General features: G+C 43.2%; 1 protein-coding gene across 3 annotated transcripts in view; it reads left to right on the top strand.

Moving 5' to 3' along the window:
• Positions 1–19,017, top strand: part of TECTA (tectorin alpha) — a 70,615-nt gene that overhangs the window by 18,346 nt on the left and 33,252 nt on the right. For all 3 annotated transcript variants that reach the window (XM_089537347.1, XM_089537350.1, XM_089537348.1), the window contains exons 5-11: positions 1,124–1,289; positions 7,027–7,439; positions 7,858–8,431; positions 10,508–11,100; positions 12,925–13,498; positions 16,491–17,101; positions 17,816–18,377. In XM_089537347.1, the coding sequence (XP_089393473.1) occupies positions 1,124–1,289; positions 7,027–7,439; positions 7,858–8,431; positions 10,508–11,100; positions 12,925–13,498; positions 16,491–17,101; positions 17,816–18,377 (3,493 nt within the window). The remainder of the gene's footprint in view (positions 1–1,123; positions 1,290–7,026; positions 7,440–7,857; positions 8,432–10,507; positions 11,101–12,924; positions 13,499–16,490; positions 17,102–17,815; positions 18,378–19,017) is intronic.

Here is a 19,017-nt window from a genome sequence, read left to right on the forward strand (position 1 = left end):
TGTTGGGAAGATTGGAGGACACATGGCCCAAAGCCTGGTTCTTAGACCAGAAAACAGCTGGCCCATGCAACACCAGAAACAGGTTTTATTCCTCTTTCCATGGCTTTTTAGAAGTCCCTGTTTGCTCTAGTACTTCTGGGAACATCTGGAGCCTTCTGTTCTGAAGCCAGGTAGCTTTAGACATTTCAAACCACCGTTCTTCTCATAAGATTTCTTCCTCACAGGAATGGATAAGATGGCCCAGATCCTGAGATGTGAGAACTCCAGTACATACATCTTGGCTGTACACACACACACACCTGTCTTCTCTCTTTATCTGTCTGTTCTCATACATATATCTGAGATAACTGCTTCTGAGGAAGTGGACTGTAATATGCAAAAGTTTATGCTGCAATAAATGTGTCAGCTTTTCAAGTGTTTTAAGGCCTTGCTTGCTATCCCAATGGCTGTTCTGCTATCCAGTGGGAATCTGATCTAAAAGGCAATTTTCTAGTTTGCTCTTTTCGAAGAATCACAAACTCTGGGGATCAAAAGGGCTCACAAAGGGCATTTAGTCCAGCTCCCTGCCATGCAGGAGTATAAAACTAAAGCACTCGTGAAAGATGCCCATCCATCCTCTGTTTGAAGACCTCAAACAATGGAGAATCCACTACCTTCTCAAGGCAATCTATCAAACAGTTCTTACAATAAACATGTTGTTTCTAATTTTTAGGTGGAATCTCCTTTCCTGTGGTTTGCATCCATTGCTCCATGGTCTAGTCTCTGGAGCCGCAGAAAACAAGCTTGTTCCAACTTCTATGTGATGTCCCTTTAGATATTTAAATATAGCTATCATGTCTCCTATCAGGCTTCTCTTCTCCAAGTTAAACATATCCAGCTCACTAAGCTATTCCTTGTAAAGCTTCCTTTTCAGACCTTCGATCATCTTGGTTGTCCTTTGCAGGTCACATTCCAACTTTTCAATAGTCCTCTTGAATTGTGTAGCCCAGGAGTGGACGCATCATTTCTGGCGAGGTTTGACTAAAGCAAAACAGAGCAGCAGTGCTATTTCCCTTGAGCTGGGCACTTTGTTTTGCATTGTTTTGGGTTTTGCAAGCAAAGCCTTGCCCTTTCTGTCTTGTAGGCAGGCTTCAATGGCGGAAACAGCACCAACTATTTTAGCATTCCTGGATCCAGAACCCCTGACATAGTCAACATCGAAGACACAACCAATGTCAATGTGCCAGGCCGCTGGGTATTCAAAATCGATGGGCGCGAAATTGACCCAGCCAACGGATGCAGCTTTAGAGGTAAGCAGCCATAGAATTTCAAGGGCATTTTTAAATGCTGTAAACATTTTCAGAGGCATTTTTTTTTCACATCCTTTCAGTGGACTTTCTGGAGGAGTTATGGGTATTATAGTTCTGGGAGGAAATTCTGAGAGGAGGCAAAGAACAAACCATGACAGTTTTGTAGTGTGTTATGATATTTTGTTCATGTTATTAATTATTAATTAGAGCAAATACTTCACAGTCCTGATCTGACAGATAACAAAGGACAAATAGAATGGAGACATTCCTTCCCCATTCAAAATGGGTCTGCTTTAATGTTAGTAGCTTAAGAGAGTTCTGCTTCCATTCTTATCTGTCGCAGGCATAGCAATTAACAGATTCCTCAAGAGCTGTTGCCTTAGTCTCTTGAAGCAAAGAATCCTCTTACACCTTAATAAATATATTGCAGGATGTGTTTCTATGGGGCCATAAAGGCATGAGGTGGCCTTCCAAAATTGAAACTTTATATGCATATTAGTGCAGAGAGGAAAAATAGCAGAACCTGGCACAATTACAGTTAACCAGAATCCCCCACCAAGAATATGGGGTCTCTCGAGCCTCAATTCCAAATCTATCCTGTGGTGAATCTCAGACCCTGGAGCGAAATTCTGGCTCTCCTTGGGGTTCACAGGTTGATTGCACCTAATGCTTTCATGCTGCAATAGTTTGTGGCTTCCCAGCTTCAGGTTTTGTGTGTGTGTGTGTGTGTGTGTGTGTGTGTGTGTGTGTGTTTTAATTCCAAAGGTTTAAATGCCTCTCCTAAAACACAGTTACTGCTAAGAAAAATTCCAAGCTAAAATATACTGGTTTGTTTTTTACCAGTCTTCAGGTTGAAAGGGATTTGCTCCTATTGCTCTAGTTAAAGTACCATCCTACCAAGTAGGTTAGAGACATTGGGGATCCCTTACACACTGCCCCCCAATTGTTCTGATTTGGCAGACACAGTCCCGGTTAATCCTCTGTTGTCTCACTTTTTCAGCTGCTTTTAAAGTGTCCCAGTTTCTCTCTCCTCCTCCCATTTTGCACCTTTGTCCTCCACTTATTTCAGTTGTGGTAAACTGAGTTCCAAGTGCAAAAGGGGTTTGCACTCACTTCACTTGGCTGCAGCAGAAGAGAGATAAGGGCAGAATCTTTCCCTCGGCTGTAAGCCGAGACAAAAGCAAACTGAGACAACCTCTCCTAGGTTGTTTGCTCTTTCTCATTAATATCCTTTGCCATCTTGACCACACTCTGATATTACTTGGCCATGCATGTCCTGGTTTTCATCAGCGCTTGAAATTGTCAGTAAACCAATTCAATAAATTGATCTGTAAGTCATCTGTGAAATGTTGGAGGGTATGCCCTTAGCGTAGCAAGAAAGATGAAACAATTACTTTCTAAAGCGAGTCAGGAATTTTGCAGCCCTTCAGATGACAGACTACATTTTCCAGATGTTAGACTGCAACTCCCTTTGGCTGTGTTGAGTAAGGCTGCTGGAATTCGCAATCCACAGCATCTGGATGATTGCATGATTCTCACTGCTGTTCTAAAGCAAGAAAGCCATCCTGCCTCCATGCAGAGTCCTAGTTCTACAGCTGTTGGCCAGGTTTGCTAATGTATTGTAACCCAGTCACTCCAGACTAACGAAGCCTCTCTTTGCAGATCAGATTTGCTGAAATATAGAGACTTGAAGGTCTATCACAGAATAGCCTCCTGAGCAGCAGCAATTGCCTGGTCTCATGTCAGTGAGGCAGTGAATCCACTCCACAGTTTAGTTTTGCCTTTACAGGAGTTGAACCATATCTCCCAAAAGGCTTCATCATCTTTGATATTTCCTTTAAAGCTATCTAAAACATGGAATGGATTCACCACCTGCATGACATGGTGACAGCCACCAACCAGCATTGCACCCAAGAGACTTGAGCCTTAACCAATAACATGGAATAGAATCAATGCAATTTACCTGACTTGAGTCATCATCCAGTCATTGAGTCAATGGGTCTACTCTAGCAATAGCTTTAGCTCCCCATCATTTTCATTATCTAGGTCATGCTTAAGTAATATATAACTAACAGAATCCTTCTTTTTAAAAAAGAAAAAGAAAGAAAACATGGGCTTGTCTTCTATTACTTTCCACCTAATAAGTTAAGGGCCTCTTGTGTCAGGCTTTTAAAACACCAGTGGTGAAAGGGATCCTATTAATCTTATCTTTACAAATGCAACACTCTGCCGCTAACAAGCCAGACTTGCCTGTTTGCTTCATTGGAAATGCCACCGCAATAAAAAGATTCTACGCCTGATCACAATCTCTTCAGCTACTGAATTATGGATCTCAGGCACGTTCTGGGCCTCCCTGTTCCAATTTTAGTGTAAAATGTTTGTCTGAACATCGGTGTAACGGATACCAAAGCTATTGCGGTGATCCCTTTGGGACTCAGCTGCATAGAGATTATAGCATTAGTGGTTCCGAAATTTTAAAACGATTCCTTTTGCTGAATAGAGGTCTGTTCTCCTCTTCCTTTCTAGAAGACTGTAAATGGTAGGGATGGGAAAAGTTACTTTTTTTTTGGACAACCCCTCTGAATCCCCAAGTTGTCATGCCCATTGACATCAAAAGGGCTTGCCCTGTGATGCTATGAAAACCCACAACATTTTCAGCTTTGGACCCTGAAATTTCAGGGAAAGGGTAGGCAGCTCTAGGGAACCCTACATGATGATTAAAATTCAGATATACCAAATATTTCACTTTTCACTACTTTTGGATTATGAAATAGTGATAATTAAACATCAAAGAATTTTAAGATGAATAAACCCAGCTATACCCTCTTGGATTAGGGCTGGGTCCCATGCTGTTTAGCCTGTTTTGGGGGGAAACGAAAACTTGTTCAATTAAGAGTCTGTCTTCCTCTGCAGAGTTTGCAAGGGAAAGCGCTAAACCTCTTGTGTTCTTCTAAGACTCACTTCAGCGAAATAAGGTAAACAGGCAGTCTTCAAAATTACATAACTAAAACTTCATTAGTTGCTTTGAAATATTCCTTCAGATCATAAATACATAGATTGATTGCCTAGGACCTGCCTAACTAAAGAAAAGTTTCAAGCCAAGGAGGAGCTCAGCAGAACTGGTGGTCACCATCTTGAAAGAGGAAGAAGAAGGAGGAAAGAGGAAAAGAGGAAGGGTCTTTATACAACTACAGATACTAGGATGTTTCTAAGGTCACATGAGTCTGGATGCTTAGAGACATGGTCACATTTATTTAGAGTATTTATACCCTGCCCTTTAGCCAAAAATCTTCCAGGCCAGCTTACAAATCATTAATGGGAGAGTTCCCTGCCCTAAGGCTTCCTTTATAAATAAGATACACACAGAATAGAGGATGAGTAGAGAAGAGAATTAAGTCCAGCAGATGCTGGCTGATCTTCTCACCCTCAGAGGCCAAAGCAATAGTATTTGGAACATGGCCTCATATCAACCATGGGGCAAAGGCACAATGGAGTTGTGCCTTGTTGCTCTTCTTTCCCTCGGAGTCCACAGCAATGGCAGTTGGAATAGAGAGAGGGCTTCTCACCAGCCACTGGACCAAGGCATGATGGAGCTATGCCTGGCTGCTCTTCTTTCCATCAGAGTTCAGAGCAATGGCACTTGGAATGAAAAGAGGACTTCTCTCTAGCTACTGGTCCAAGGCATGATGGAGCCATGCCTGGTTGCTCTTCTGACTTTGAGAGACCAGAGCAATGGCAGTAGGAATAGGGAGAGGGCTTCTCACCAGCCACTGGTCCAAGGCATGGTGGAGATGGGCTGGTTGCTCTTCTCTCCATTAGAGTTCAGAGCAATGGCAGTTGGAATGGAAAGGGGACTTCTCACCAGCTAATACTCCAAGGCATGATGGATCCATGTCTGGTTGCTCTTATGTCCTTCAGAGTTCAAAGCAATGGCAGTTGGAATAGAGAGAGGGCTTTTCATCAGCTACTGGGCCAAGGCATGATAGAGCTTTGCCTCGCTGCACCTCTCCCCCTCAGAGGCTATTAACAGCGGTGCCTAAGCAATGGAAAGAAATGCTCTAGAGACAATGTGTAAGACAGAAGCATGCAGAAAATTGTTATACTGTCTAAAGTACTATTGCCGTAATGGCAAATGGGAGAAGGAGGTGGTGAGAGAATGCTTCATCAAGTAGTATTTTGCAGCAAACCCCAATTAAAGTAAAGGTATGTATGATATGTCTCTGTGTGTATTAGATCTGAATGTGTTTATATACCTTGGGTAAAATTCAGTACCACTGTGTGACTATCATAAAACACTGCTGCTCCAAAATTATGCTCCTTGATGTTTAATTATCACGACTTCATAGTGTAGGAAAACGAGCCTAACTAAGCAATTGCAAATTAATGCCCCTTGAGTTGCAAACATAACTCACCCATTGTTATTAGAATTCAGTTAACAGCAGTGACACCGTATTTGAGATGTAATTCACGCTGCACAGATTTAGTAATTTGTAGGTGCCAGCTGCCTTCACCGCAGCTTAATTGTGGTCAATGCACTGTGATTTGAACATGCTTTGTTTTCTTCCTCTTGCGCTGGCGAATGTAGAAATGGCATGTCTGCTAAAATCCAGGAGGCTTTGCAATTCAATCTTGTGTTCCGTGTCAGTGAGGTTTAATAAAAAAAAAATGCTGAGCTACAATACTCCAAGTCAGTCGTATATTTGTAAGATGATATTTATACCTTAGGGAGAGGGGCCGGGTATTATTATTTTTATTTTATGTTAATGCAACAGTAGGTACAAGTTATTTAAAAGGTGGGTTTCTTCTCTCAGGGGCTTCCACAAGAGACAAGCCACCCTCTTTTTCTTGAACAGAGAAAAGGGTGGTTAAGGGAATTGGGATCAGGGAGTTGAGGGCTGCCAAAGCAGCAACATGTGGCCCCAGGGTCACAAACAAAGCATGCCTATAGTATACAGATGCACTATTAAGTTGGGGTAGAGAATAAAAATTAAGAGTGAGTGCCAGTGTTGTTATAGCTTAAAGATGATTGTGACACAGTTCCAGTCCAAAGATGACTGGCCCACAGTTCCAAATCCTTGGTCTCCCATCACTCTTCTTGCCCCTTTACCTTCTCTGGATCTGGTACTTGGGCCTCAAGTTAATCCCTGTTGTGGGCAAGTGTTTATGTTGATCAGTGGATTCACCATGGTAATTGTGACCAGTCCTGGGAGATGTTTAGCCTTTTCTCTGTTCAATTGCTATGGTGCTACCTCAAACTACAAATCCAGTTTCATAACACTGAGCCATGACAATTAAAGTGCTGTCAAACTGCCTTATTTCTGCAGTGCAGATGCAGCCTTAGATGCATGGAAGTAGACCAAGTCAACGGAAGCTTATGCTGCCACTTCTTACTGCAAGATCACTCTGCATATGTTCAAGCATTCCTTCTTCAAGAAGGAGGGTCTAGAGTTTTGGAACCTTGGTTGTATAAATTCAGTTCCCATCTGTCATTATCATCCTCTTCTACAAGCATGGGACAGAAAATAACACCTCAGCTGGCAGATGTGTAAATCTGTTGTTGTATTTGTTGCTGATACTGATGTTTTCAAGCCCAAATTAAGTTCCCAGACTCAAAGGGAAGCAGCTGTTGGGGATTGTGCTGTAACAAGATCCAACTCAGACATCCTATTCTGAGCTGAAAAAAGTTAACATGTTGTTTGTGTGATCTGTTTGTCTGTTTTTAATTTTTTATTTTTAGGCCAGTTTCTCCGTCAAGGAGAGATATTCTGGGAAAACGCGAATTGCTCCACCAAATGCCGTTGCCTGGATTTCAACAATGAGATCTTTTGCCAGGAAGTATCCTGTGGCCCCTATGAAATCTGTGAGCCAAAGGACAAGTTCCACCAGTGTGTCCCAGTGGAAAGCAGCACTTGCGTGGTGTTTGGAGACCCACATTACCACACTTTCGATGGCTTCCTCTTCCACTTCCAGGGTTCCTGCTCCTACCTTTTAGCCAGGCAGTGTTGGGCAGGATCAAACCTACCTTTCTTTAGCGTGGAAGCCAAGAATGAGAATCGAGGTGGTTCTCCAGTCTCCTGGCTGAAGGACATCTCTGTGGAGGTTTATTCACACAAGATAATCATCCCCAAAGGCAGCTTTGGGAAAATTATGGTGAGATTCTGGTGAAATTATGGTGAGATTATGGTGAGCTGGCTGGCACTGAAACAGGAAATGGGAGGGAAAGGAATGGCGATAACTGTGACAGTACAGGAAGGAGGTGAGAGTAAGAAAAAGTCTAATCTTTTCAGGGTTGTGTTGAGAATAAAACAACAAAGAGTGGATCAGAACCTATACAAAAGTTCTGAGCACCTTTTCATGGAAGAGGGAGAGGTCAATTGGTAAAAAGTAGGAACAGAGAGAGAAACTAGAACATTTTAAAAGTAGCTGGAAATATGGGCCAGCAGAGGATTAACAAGGCTGTCCCTGCCAGGCTGGACTAGTAAGAGAATATGGGATCCTCGCCATAGTATATACACAGCCCCTTCTATTTTGCTTGTTTTAAACAAATGGCTTTTCTACCCTCCTCCAGATAGATGACTTGGTCATGTCTCTCCCTGTCCTGCTGGAACTGGGGGCAATAAAAATCTATCAGAGTGGTTTGTCGACAGCCGTGGAAACCGACTTTGGCCTTTTGGTGACTTACGATGGAGACCACTATGCGGCCATTTCAGTCCCAGGCTCCTATATCAATGGTACTTGTGGACTCTGCGGGAACTATAACAAGAACCCGGAGGATGATGCCTTGCGCTCAGATGGGAAAATGGCCACCTCTGTGCTGGACCTGGGAGAGAGCTGGCGTGTCTACCACCCTGAATGGAAGTGTTCTCCTGGTTGCTTGGACAACTGTAGCCTCTGCGATGGGGCCATGGAGTCTCTCTACTTTGGCCCTGAGCACTGTGGCTTCATCAATAAAACCGGGGGACCTCTGTGGGAATGCGGCGCCATTGTCGACCCCACAGCATTTGTCCACAGCTGTGTCTATGACCTGTGCAGCATCCGAGACAATGGCACAGGAGGGCTCTGCCAAGCCATCCAAGCGTATGCCTTGGTTTGCCAGGCCTTGGGGATTCCCATTGGGGAGTGGCGAGTGCAGGCGGGATGCGGTAAGTGGACTGAATGGGGTGGCATTAGAGATGGGAAGCAAACCTTGCAGAAAGGAGTGATATGTGGTTGCAGGCACCCCCCCTGCACTTTTTTGGAAGGTGCAGGGGGGCAGCTGCAAAGGAGCAGCAATAAAATGAAAGCACTGGCCCCTCATTAAGAAGTATGCCCCTGTGAACATTTCCTTCACTCCCCAAATTTCCAAAATTGCAAAGAGGGAGATAATGAAAATCATTCACACTTAAACACTTTCTATTTGTTGAGTTTGCATCCCATTGGTCAGTTTGCCTCCTCTTTTTCTTTGGATACCCAAATTCTTTTTCTAAATGCTCAACTGAACATTGCATTTCTGCAATGCTAGAAAATTGGGGAGTGAAGAAAAATTTCATTGTGGGTGGAATTCCTGTTTGGGGAGCAGTGTCTTCATTTTGACCCCTCCCCATAGCTACCCCCCGGATGGATTTCTGATCAATCCAACAAGACCATTTTACCTGTAGGAATGGGGCAATCCAACATACAGAATGATTATGTACAGAAACAGTGACACATTCTTAGGAGTTTATCCCAATGGAGGTGATTTCAACATTAAAGGGAGATTATAGTGCTTTTAAAGCATCCCACAAATGAAGCGGAAATGGTGAGTAATTGCATGAATGATTATCACACGCAATTTTGCAAATAAAGTGATATCGGAAATGCATTGTCGCTGAAATCCTGAAAGTAAAAAGATGTGCATTAATGCTTCTTTGTGACCACTTTAATGGTGGGTTTTGTGTGATGTCATGTGAAATGTTATACGTAATGACATGATTTCTCCAGGATATTCATGGGATAAACTCCCGATCTCCTTCATGTGATAAACTCCTATGGGTTGCCGGTGAGTCCTGAGCAGTTTTGGTGCTTTTTCGAAGGTGGACTTCCTTTCTGAGATGGACTCAGTGGCCTTCAAGAAGCCCTGCAAGAAACAAAATTAAAAAGTTAATGAGATCAGACAGGGAGACAGAAAAGCCTGGGATTCAAGCAGGCATTGTTGCTGAGAAACCTGATTCCACCTTCTCCAGGTTGCAGTCAGAGAAGGACAAAGGGACACTTGAATTAACTAAGGGACAGCGAGCAAAAGCCAACCAGAAGGGAAACCTTCACAGGCTTATTATTTGCTCCCTGGATGGAATTCAGTGCTAAGTGGAAAGGAATTTAAGTGCTCTGTTTGAATGCGAGCAAGAGACGGTGTGATTTGCAGCTGACATTTGGGGCTCTGATAAATCAGACACATTCAGGCGGGTTTGTTTCTTTCCCCTTTCTCGCTCTCTCATTCTTTGCATGTGTCACCCGACTTTATGCTCCCATAACTCCACAGACTAAGAGGGGATGGCTTTTGATATGCACCATTCGCGGCAGGAAAAGGACAAGGCCTCATATCTTGATAACTAGATACCTGTCTCAGGTTATGTGTGTTATCTTAAGAATATTGCGGCCTGCCATTATCTGTTTAGTGCAGCATTTTTAAAAAATATTGTTTATTTGTTACTACTTTTCCAAGAGGTAAGAGATTACAGTGCTAGGTTAAATACAACAAAATGCAAAATCCACATGCAGCAGTACATTTATTGGGACAACTCCAAAGTAAAAAATGCATTATGCAAGTTTTTGAAGCATCACTGGCTTCTTCATCAAACTTTGTCAGAGACTGTTTGTGGTGGGTATGCATAGTGGTTTGGGTGTTGGACTATAACTCTAGGGACCAGGGTTCAATTCCCAGCTCAGCCATGAAACCCATTGGGCTACATCCTCTCAGCCTCAGGGAAGGCAATGGGAAACCTCCTCTGAACGAAACTTGCCAAGAAAACCCCACTATAGGTTCACCTTAGGGTCTCCATATCTCTGAAACTTCTTGAGGGCACACAACAACAAATGCATTTTTTAAACAGACTTTTTCTGTAATTGTAACTATGTCTTTGTATGGGCTTTAAACTTGATTTCTCATTAATTTTTAATGCACCACTTTGAACCCTAGTTTTAGGGCAACTGTGGGACATGAAAGAATGAATTCATTGAGTGGTCTTGTCTGTCCCTTCCAGCAACCGCCGTGCAATGTCCGGAGTTCAGCCACTACTCTGTCTGCACTAACAGCTGCCCAGCATCTTGCTCCGACCTCACAGCTCCCTTGGCCTGCACCTCGCCCTGTACTGAGGGCTGCGAGTGCAATGAAGGTTATGTTCTCAGCATGGATCTCTGTGTCCCAGTCCACCAGTGTGGCTGCGATGTGGACGGCCGATACCATGCCATTGGGGAATCATTTTGGGCCTCTGTGGACTGCACGGTGCAGTGCTTTTGCGAGGACGGGGGCGATGTCACTTGCTTCAACTCCACTTGCCAAGAAGGGGAGGTTTGCACAGTGGAGAATGGCTACCAAGGCTGCTACCCTAAGAGGGAGACTTTGTGCTTAGTATCTCAGGACCATGTACTGCAGACCTTTGATGGTGCCACCTTTGCCTATCCTCCAGACAACTCTTACACACTGATCAAAACCTGCCCGGACAGACCCAACTATCTGGAAGTGGACATCAGCAAGAAGAAGCCAGAAATCAGTCCTGAATGGCTTCGGACCTTGAGGATCCAAGTTGCCAGCCAGGAGGTCAAGATAGGGGGCATAGACAACTCAGAAACCAAGGTAGGATCACCTGTGATGAAGGACTATTTTGAATGGCTACTGGCCATGCAGGGAAGGAGAGGAAGGGCTATTTATTATTGAGCTATATGTCTTGGTCGAAGATCAGGGTGGGCAACTTATGCCATTCCAGGTGTTGTTGGATTGCAACTGCTATCATTCTTACCAGTATAGCTAACTGAAGGTGCAACCACAGTCCAACAAAATTAGTGGATCATTTGTCTACCCCTACAATACATTTCCATACAGAGTATGGAAATACTAATTTTTAAGTCTACAACTTTCAGAATCTGCCATGCTAGCTGGAGGATTCAGGGAGCTAAAGTTAACCTTTGGAATTCAGCATTTATGTAGGGTGTTGCGGTAACACAGAGCCCTTTATCCACCCAAACTGAATCATATCATCTCTTTGTTCTAAGTTCCCTATAGGGTATTTATATCGAAGGGCAGCACAGACATAATGCAAACTTATAAGGTTTAAGCCAAGAGTGTGAAACATGCAGATCTCCAGATGTTGTCAGACTCCAAGTCCCAGCTGCTCTAATGGAGAGCAATGCTGGGACTTGCAGTCCAACAGCATCTAGAGAGCTCAATTATCCCTACTCCAATCCGATGGATATCTATTCTAGTCAGCATGGGCATCTTATATATTCATGTGTGAGGCTGTGGTGGAACAGTTGTTGCCTTCTGCCAATCTGTGATTGTTAATAGCTGCATGCTCACCCACTGAGCCATGGGATCAAACACAGGTCTCATCTAGACAAATGGCGCTCCACAGTCATAATAAAAGCTTGCATTCTTCTCAAAAGTGTTGTCTGCTCTCCAAGTGCCTTTTAATTCCTCTGTGCTTGATGAAAGTAAGCTTTAGCTCTTTTCTTAATCCTGCTGAGACAGAGGATCATGTGTGATAGGAAAAGCAGAGTGTCTCATTAGATACACCCCCCCCCCACTTGCTGATACTCTCATCTGGATACACATTTTACCAGGCAGTTTTAATGCTAATGATGGAAGAAGCTGAAAGAGTTTAGAGGAGGGATCAAACAACCTCAGTTTGATTCTCTGTTGCTTGCGGTTAAGGTAATGGCATGCCTCTTGCAGACAGAAGCTTTGTGGCTTTAAAAAGAAACATCTAGATCTGTTAACAGGAAAAACATATTTTCAGGGTGTTGTTTACTTATGGGGAGCATTGATGTCCACCTCTGGGGATGTCACTACATGTGTTGGGGGACAAAATGAGGACACTGGTTCTCCCCCCATAACAATTCTTCAACTCCTGCAGAAGGGTCTACCAAAAGGTGTCATGCATAAAGGTGGGATAGCTATTTTAGAAAGCCAAGGTCCTTTGAAGGATCTTGAGAATCAACATGCCATACTGACTATCTCTGTGGCAGTGCAATGGAACAGCTATCTTGCAGGCCCCCTTTGGAGCCCAGGGTGAGTCAATATATTATGTGAGGATATAGGAGAGGGCATTTTCAGCTGTGGAACTCAAGTTGTGGAATATCCTTTGCCTGGAAGCCTGATTGTTGCCAACACTAGCATCATTTTGATGCCAAGTAAAGACATGGCTGTCTCCCTTGGGGTCTAAGTGATTTACTCTAGAATGTTTACTCACATGGTTTTAACCTATCTAACCTGTTTACACTTGAATGTTGAACATGTTTTTTGACTTTTAAAAATATTTTTATTGTTTTTAATTCTTTCAATCTATTTATATCGATTTTACTTCCTGTGATCTTGAGATTTAGGGTGGGATATAAATATTTGGCTCATTCCATCCATGTTCTGCTGCATTCATTCATTCATTCTCTTCCTTTTCATTTGCAGGTAAATGGGTACGAAACAGAGCTACCATATTTCCACCCTTCAGGCCAACTGGAAATCTACCGGGGCAAAAACGGAACCATTGTCGAGTCAGAAGGACTCATACAGATCCAGTACTCAGACTCTGGAATGTTGGAGATACGCCTTTCCACTACATACTTCAACTGCACCGGAGGTCTCTGTGGCTATTTCAATGGGAACAGTAGTGACGAATTTTGCTTCCCTAATGGGAAATGCACAGACAGCCTGGTGGTTTTCCTGGACAGCTGGACCACCTTCAATGAGATTTGCAACGGAGAGTGTGGCGACCTGCTCAAGGCCTGCAACAATGACTCAGAGCTCCTGAAGTACTACCGAAGCCGCTCAAAATGTGGCGTCATCAATGACCCCACCAACAGCTCTTTCCTGGAATGCCACTCGGTGGTCAACGTGTCTGCCTACTACCGGACTTGTCTCTTTCGCTTGTGCCAGAGCGGAGGCAATGAGTCGGAGCTCTGTGACTCAGTGGCCCGCTATGCTAGTGCCTGCAAGAATGCAGAGGTGGATATTGGCCAATGGAGAAGCTTCAACTTCTGCCGTAAGTTACCATGAATGGAGGAGAAGGGGAACATCCCACTTATGGCCCTTGTCTTAGGGTGCATCTATCCTGTAGGAACAATGCAGTTGGACACCACTTTAAGTGCTGTAGCTCCATTCTATGGAATCTTGGGATTTGTAGTTTTACAAGGTTTTGAGCCTTCTCAGCCAAAGAGTGCTGGTGACTTACAAAATTATAAATCCCAAGAATCTAAAGGATGGAGCCATGGCAGTTAAAGTGGTGTCCAACTGCATTATTCCTCCAGTGTAAACGCACCCTTGTACGAAATGAAATCATCCAAGCAGGGTTGAGAGGCCTCTTATGGTGGATTAATGCAGCTCTTTAGCCTTCCACAGTTGTCCATCCTTGCTGTAGAAAAAGGATGGTGCTCTTTGCTCTATACTTTCTGCCTGAATGTCCCCAAGTGTTGCATTTCACATACATACAATTTTGCAAAATCTCCCCCCTCCACAACTGATCCTTCACATCATAATGATAGGCATTTCCCTAATCTGTATAGAAATACAGATTAAGACGGTGTTTTGGAAGCATTATCTTTACGCCTACGATATTGCTTCTTTTCTTAGCAGCTGCAGTTTACCTCCAGGTGCACTTTCGTAATTAAGTAATTTCATAGAATGCATTTTAAGGTGACATCAGGAGGTTTTTATGGTGCCACATTGTTGATTTGCAGTCAAGACCCTGGGATAGGCTCTAACAACAGAGGCTCATTTGAAGGCATGAAAGAGAGGAGGGATGTTTGGGGAGAGGTGTGCATGTGTGTCCTGCTTTGTTTAGCTATAGTAATATTTTTGCTGCCAGTGATATGATTATCATAATCTAAAGGAAAACATAGATGCTCCACACTCCGAAGCACACAAAAGCACAGAAGGCTTAGCTACATCAATGGAGAGGAAGAGGGATGATCCTCAGAATTGTAGCCAGATTGTTACATCATTTTGGAGGTACACCTAGTTGTTCCATGCCTTCGAGTCATTTCTGACTTATGGCAACCCTGAGGTGAACCCATCACAGGGTTTTCATGGCAAGATTTGTTCAGAGGGACTTTGGCCATTGCTTTCCTCAGAGGCTGAGAGGGTTTCCATGACTGATCAGGGATTTGAATCCTGGTCACCAGAATCATAGTTCAACACTCAAACCACTATACCATGCTGGCTTGGAAGGATGGATATGTCCAACCCAATGAAAAAGCTAATGATCCCAACCCTGTGATTCTGCCACTGTCTCCCCATCTCTTCCAGATAATTTTAAGGAAGATACATCATTTATTCTGCTACAGATATCAAACAGCCTGCTAGCAAAGTTTTCTTGGCATCAACATGTACTTTTTTGCCTGCAGCCAGCAAAAAAGTGGCTTTGTTTGGTCTATTAATACAGAGTTTATTCTCACCAGCCTTTTTTAGGAATTGCATGGAATCTGAACTCTGCCCTCCAAAACACACACACACACACTTATACATTACTCGTTTTTAATCCAACACAAGTATGACTTTGCAAAATGCTGCAGTATATACTGCTTCTGTCCAGGATTGTGGGTATTCTGTTCTATCCAACAATCAACTATATACTAACTGAGAATGCTAAATCTTCACTGGGCTCCCCCATACCCTATACCATAAAACTACCCTCCCACCCCCCACCCCCAAATTGTTGGTACATCAGCAGAATTTGGAGTTCCCTTAAGCCTCTGGTTTCTTTGTTATTGTGCATGGATTGGGTAGTGCTGTTTTGGCTGTGATATATAATGGCTGCTCAAGGACCTACAGAATCTCATAATTCCTTGGCCTGGCAGAGCCAGATCAATAAGAGTATCCTACCTATGAGCCTAGAGGTTCAATGACCATTGATAGACCCATGAATTTCTCTAACTCACATTAATTTGCCTTTGTTGTTGTGGTTATTGTGTGCCTTCAAGTCATTTCTAACTTATGACAACCCTAAGGTGAACCTATCATAAGGTTTTCCTGGCAAGATTTGTTCAGAGGACTCCCTTTTAAATCCATCTGAATGGCCATTACCCCATATATATCCTTATTAAACACCAAAACATACAAACAAACAAAATTACAAATCTAAAAGACATACAAGGAAACATACCAATAAAACAAGAAGTCTAGCTATCAGCAAATGAAACTAGCTAAAAACTAACATAAAGTAACACAAAAACATATAAAAATCAATCAAACAAGCAAAAACCCAGGGAAACAAAGTCATGTTGCATACCTGACTCTGGTTCTTTTACATTACTTATTTAACTTTCTCTAGCTTATGTGCATAGATAATTCTTGCTGCAGTTGTCACATATTGTAGTAATTTTCCATGATTCTTATCCAAAGGAACATCTAAAAGTCCTAATAAAAATAACTCAGGATGCGACTAAAGTTTGATTATCAGAATATCATCCATTAGTTTAAGAATCTGAGTCCAAAAGTTTTAAACTCTTTCATAAGTCCACCATATATGGTACAATGTTCCATCTCTTTTTCTTACATTTCCAACATAAATTTGAAGAACCTGTATACAGCTTAGAAATATTTCAGGAGTTAAATACCAACAATACATCATTTTATTTAGATCCATCTAAATGGCTATTGCCTAATTTTGAGTTTGGATAAACCCAGTCTAGAGTAAGACATTGAATCTAGAAGGGTAGTTCAGGATTAGAACTCCCCCCCCCCCTTCGAAGACTGAACAAAGTTATCATTTTCGGGGCTCAGTCGGAGGAGGCTTGTTGGCTGCTATTGTGGGAAAAGGGGGAACAGTTAATCTGTTCTGGGTTCTAGTCTGAACTTTAAAAGAGTTCTCCAGCTCAAAACAGGTTCAGCACCTTGGTTAGCTTCATGAACATTTGGACTATATCCTCATTGACATGGGGACCACCAGCTTCCCCTAGGAGGAAGAACCAACTTGGTATGGCTTAGAAGAAAATGGTGGCTAGCTACTGACTTGCATTATCTTCCTTTCACTCCAGCTCTCACCTGTCCTGATAACAGCCATTTTGAGGAGTGTATGATCTGCTCTGAGTCCTGCGAAAACCTGGGTACGGGACCAGTGTGCCTGGACAGCTGCGTGGAGGGCTGCCAATGTGATGAAGGCTTTGCCTTTCGGGGCACCCGGTGCATTCCCAAGAGTGAATGCGGCTGCAGCTTTGAGGGACATCAGCTCTCCACCAACCAGTCCTTCTGGATGGATATTGACTGCCAGTACTTCTGCTACTGCAATGGATCTGACAACAGTGTCCGCTGTGATAATGTCCCCTGCAAGGAGGATGAGTACTGTCTGGAGGAGAGTGGACTCTATTATTGCCAACCCCGGATAGATGCTTCGTGCATTGTCTCGGGCTATGGCCATTACTTGACCTTTGATGGTTTTGCATTCGATTTCCAAAGCAGCTGCCCGTTGGTCCTTTGCACCACCATTGGCCAGCTGAGGTTTGAGAGATTGGACACGTTTCCAGAGTTCACAGTCACGGCCAAGAGTGAGGATCGAGACCCTTCCTTGGCCTTGTGGGTGAAGCAGGTGGAGGTGGAAGTCTTCAATTACAATATCGTCATCCACCGAGCCTACAAACACACAGTGCTAGTAAGCAAAGCCAATGTTAGGTGGTTAGGGTCCCAAAACCAGCCCCCTTCCCTTATGCTCATATATGAATTCCCTACTAAGGCGCACACAGGAAGAAGTGATTCCCAGGGTCCCAGTTGGTGGGAATGAGGCAAAAATGTCAGGGGCAGCAAGAACAAGACATCATCCGTTGTTTCAGTCACTCCACAGTAAGGATGTAATTCTTGTATCTTTCTTGATGGAAGTAATGAGTAATTCTAGCAAAAATTTTCTTGCTTGTGAGAAAGTCTTTGAAAACTGCACTATTCATAGACTATTTGAATAATCGTTTCTGCACAGAATATGCCACCATGTTCAAATGTTACACAGAATAGCTCACTAAGCACAATATTTTCTGTACACAAAATAATATTATTTTTTAGACTTAAATATTGTCTTCTATGCAAAAATAATGGCCAAAATCCTCTATCATGGAACAAGCCCTGTTAGTAAATTGCAAAGATATGTAGCAGGACACTGGCAAGAGCATCCTAAGGTGTATCAGGCTGTACCAATGGACATTGCTACTCTGTAGCCAGTGTCCCAATGCACAATGGGACCAATGCACAATGGTCCTGATGTGCATCGGTCTCATTGTACATCTTTCACTTGACTGGAACCTGAGTATCTCTCTTTGAGATTCACCTCCTCACCCAGACATCTTGAGTAACTTCACCTCCTTGCATCTCTTCACAGATCAACAATGAACGGCTTTACCTGCCTTTGAAGCTGGGTCAAGGGAAAGTGAACATCTTCACCTTTGGTTTCCACATTGTCGTCGAGACTGACTTTGGGCTGAAGGTTGTGTATGACTGGCGGACTTTCCTCTCTGTCACGGTTCCACGAAGCCTCCAGAACAACACATATGGCCTCTGTGGGAGATATAATGGCATCCCTGAGGATGATCTCCAGACTTCTGGTGGCCTTGTTGTCTCCAGCATTAATGAGTTTGGCCACAGCTGGGCCAAGCAGGACCCCTTCTGCCAGGTGGGTTGTGGAGACAGGTGCCCAGCCTGTCGTAAGGTGGAAGGTTTCTGGAAGCCTCAGCAACTGTGCAGCTTGATTCCTAGCAAGAGCGGGGTCTTCTCCAGGTGCCACAGCAAAGTCAACCCCACCTTTTTCTATAAGAACTGCTTGTTTGACACTTGCATCGATGGCGGAGCTGTGCAGACGGCTTGCAGCTGGCTGCAGAATTATGCCAGTACCTGCCAGACCCAAGGGATTGCCATCACTGGCTGGAGAAACTTCACGTCATGCTGTGAGCAGAACCTTTAAAATATATATCTTTGCAATTATGCATGAAAGCTGTCCGTCTCCTATTCTCCACTTGTTCTTAAACTGTGTTATTTCTGTTCTAAAGGTTTGTTTTCTCTCTTAATGGAAATGTGGGAAGAGGCCCCAACTCAGTAGTAGAGCATATAGCGTACTTGTGGTTTAAATTCAACATCTGATACCTCTTATTCAAAAGATTAGGTAGGAAGGAATGCAACAGACAATCTCCGCTTTCATTTTTTTAAAACTAATTTTTATTTACATTCTTAAACGTTCAATACATACTACAAACAGAAACTAAAAAGACATCATTCATTACCGTACTCCAAAACATACTTTAACTTCCTAGACTCCTACTGACTGTCATATCTAAATTATACAATATTTCTTCTAATTCATCTTTATGTCTTATCTCTGCAGCTGTCCTTGTTTTATTACAAACCGATTATAGCTTTTTGGCCCCATTCCTCTTTTAAATAACTTACCAGTGGGTTCCTTTCTAATTTGAATTTAGCTCATGTCTGATCTTTCACCATATATGTTAATTTATCTGTTTCCAAGTATTCATGTAATTTCAACAACCATACTTTTATAGTCAGACACTCCTTTTCTCTCTCTCTCTCTCT

This window comes from Sceloporus occidentalis, unplaced genomic scaffold, assembly GCF_023333645.1.
Source record: "Sceloporus occidentalis isolate IW3139 unplaced genomic scaffold, rSceOcc1.0.p SCAF_9, whole genome shotgun sequence".
NCBI classification, from domain to species: domain Eukaryota; kingdom Metazoa; phylum Chordata; class Lepidosauria; order Squamata; family Phrynosomatidae; genus Sceloporus; species Sceloporus occidentalis.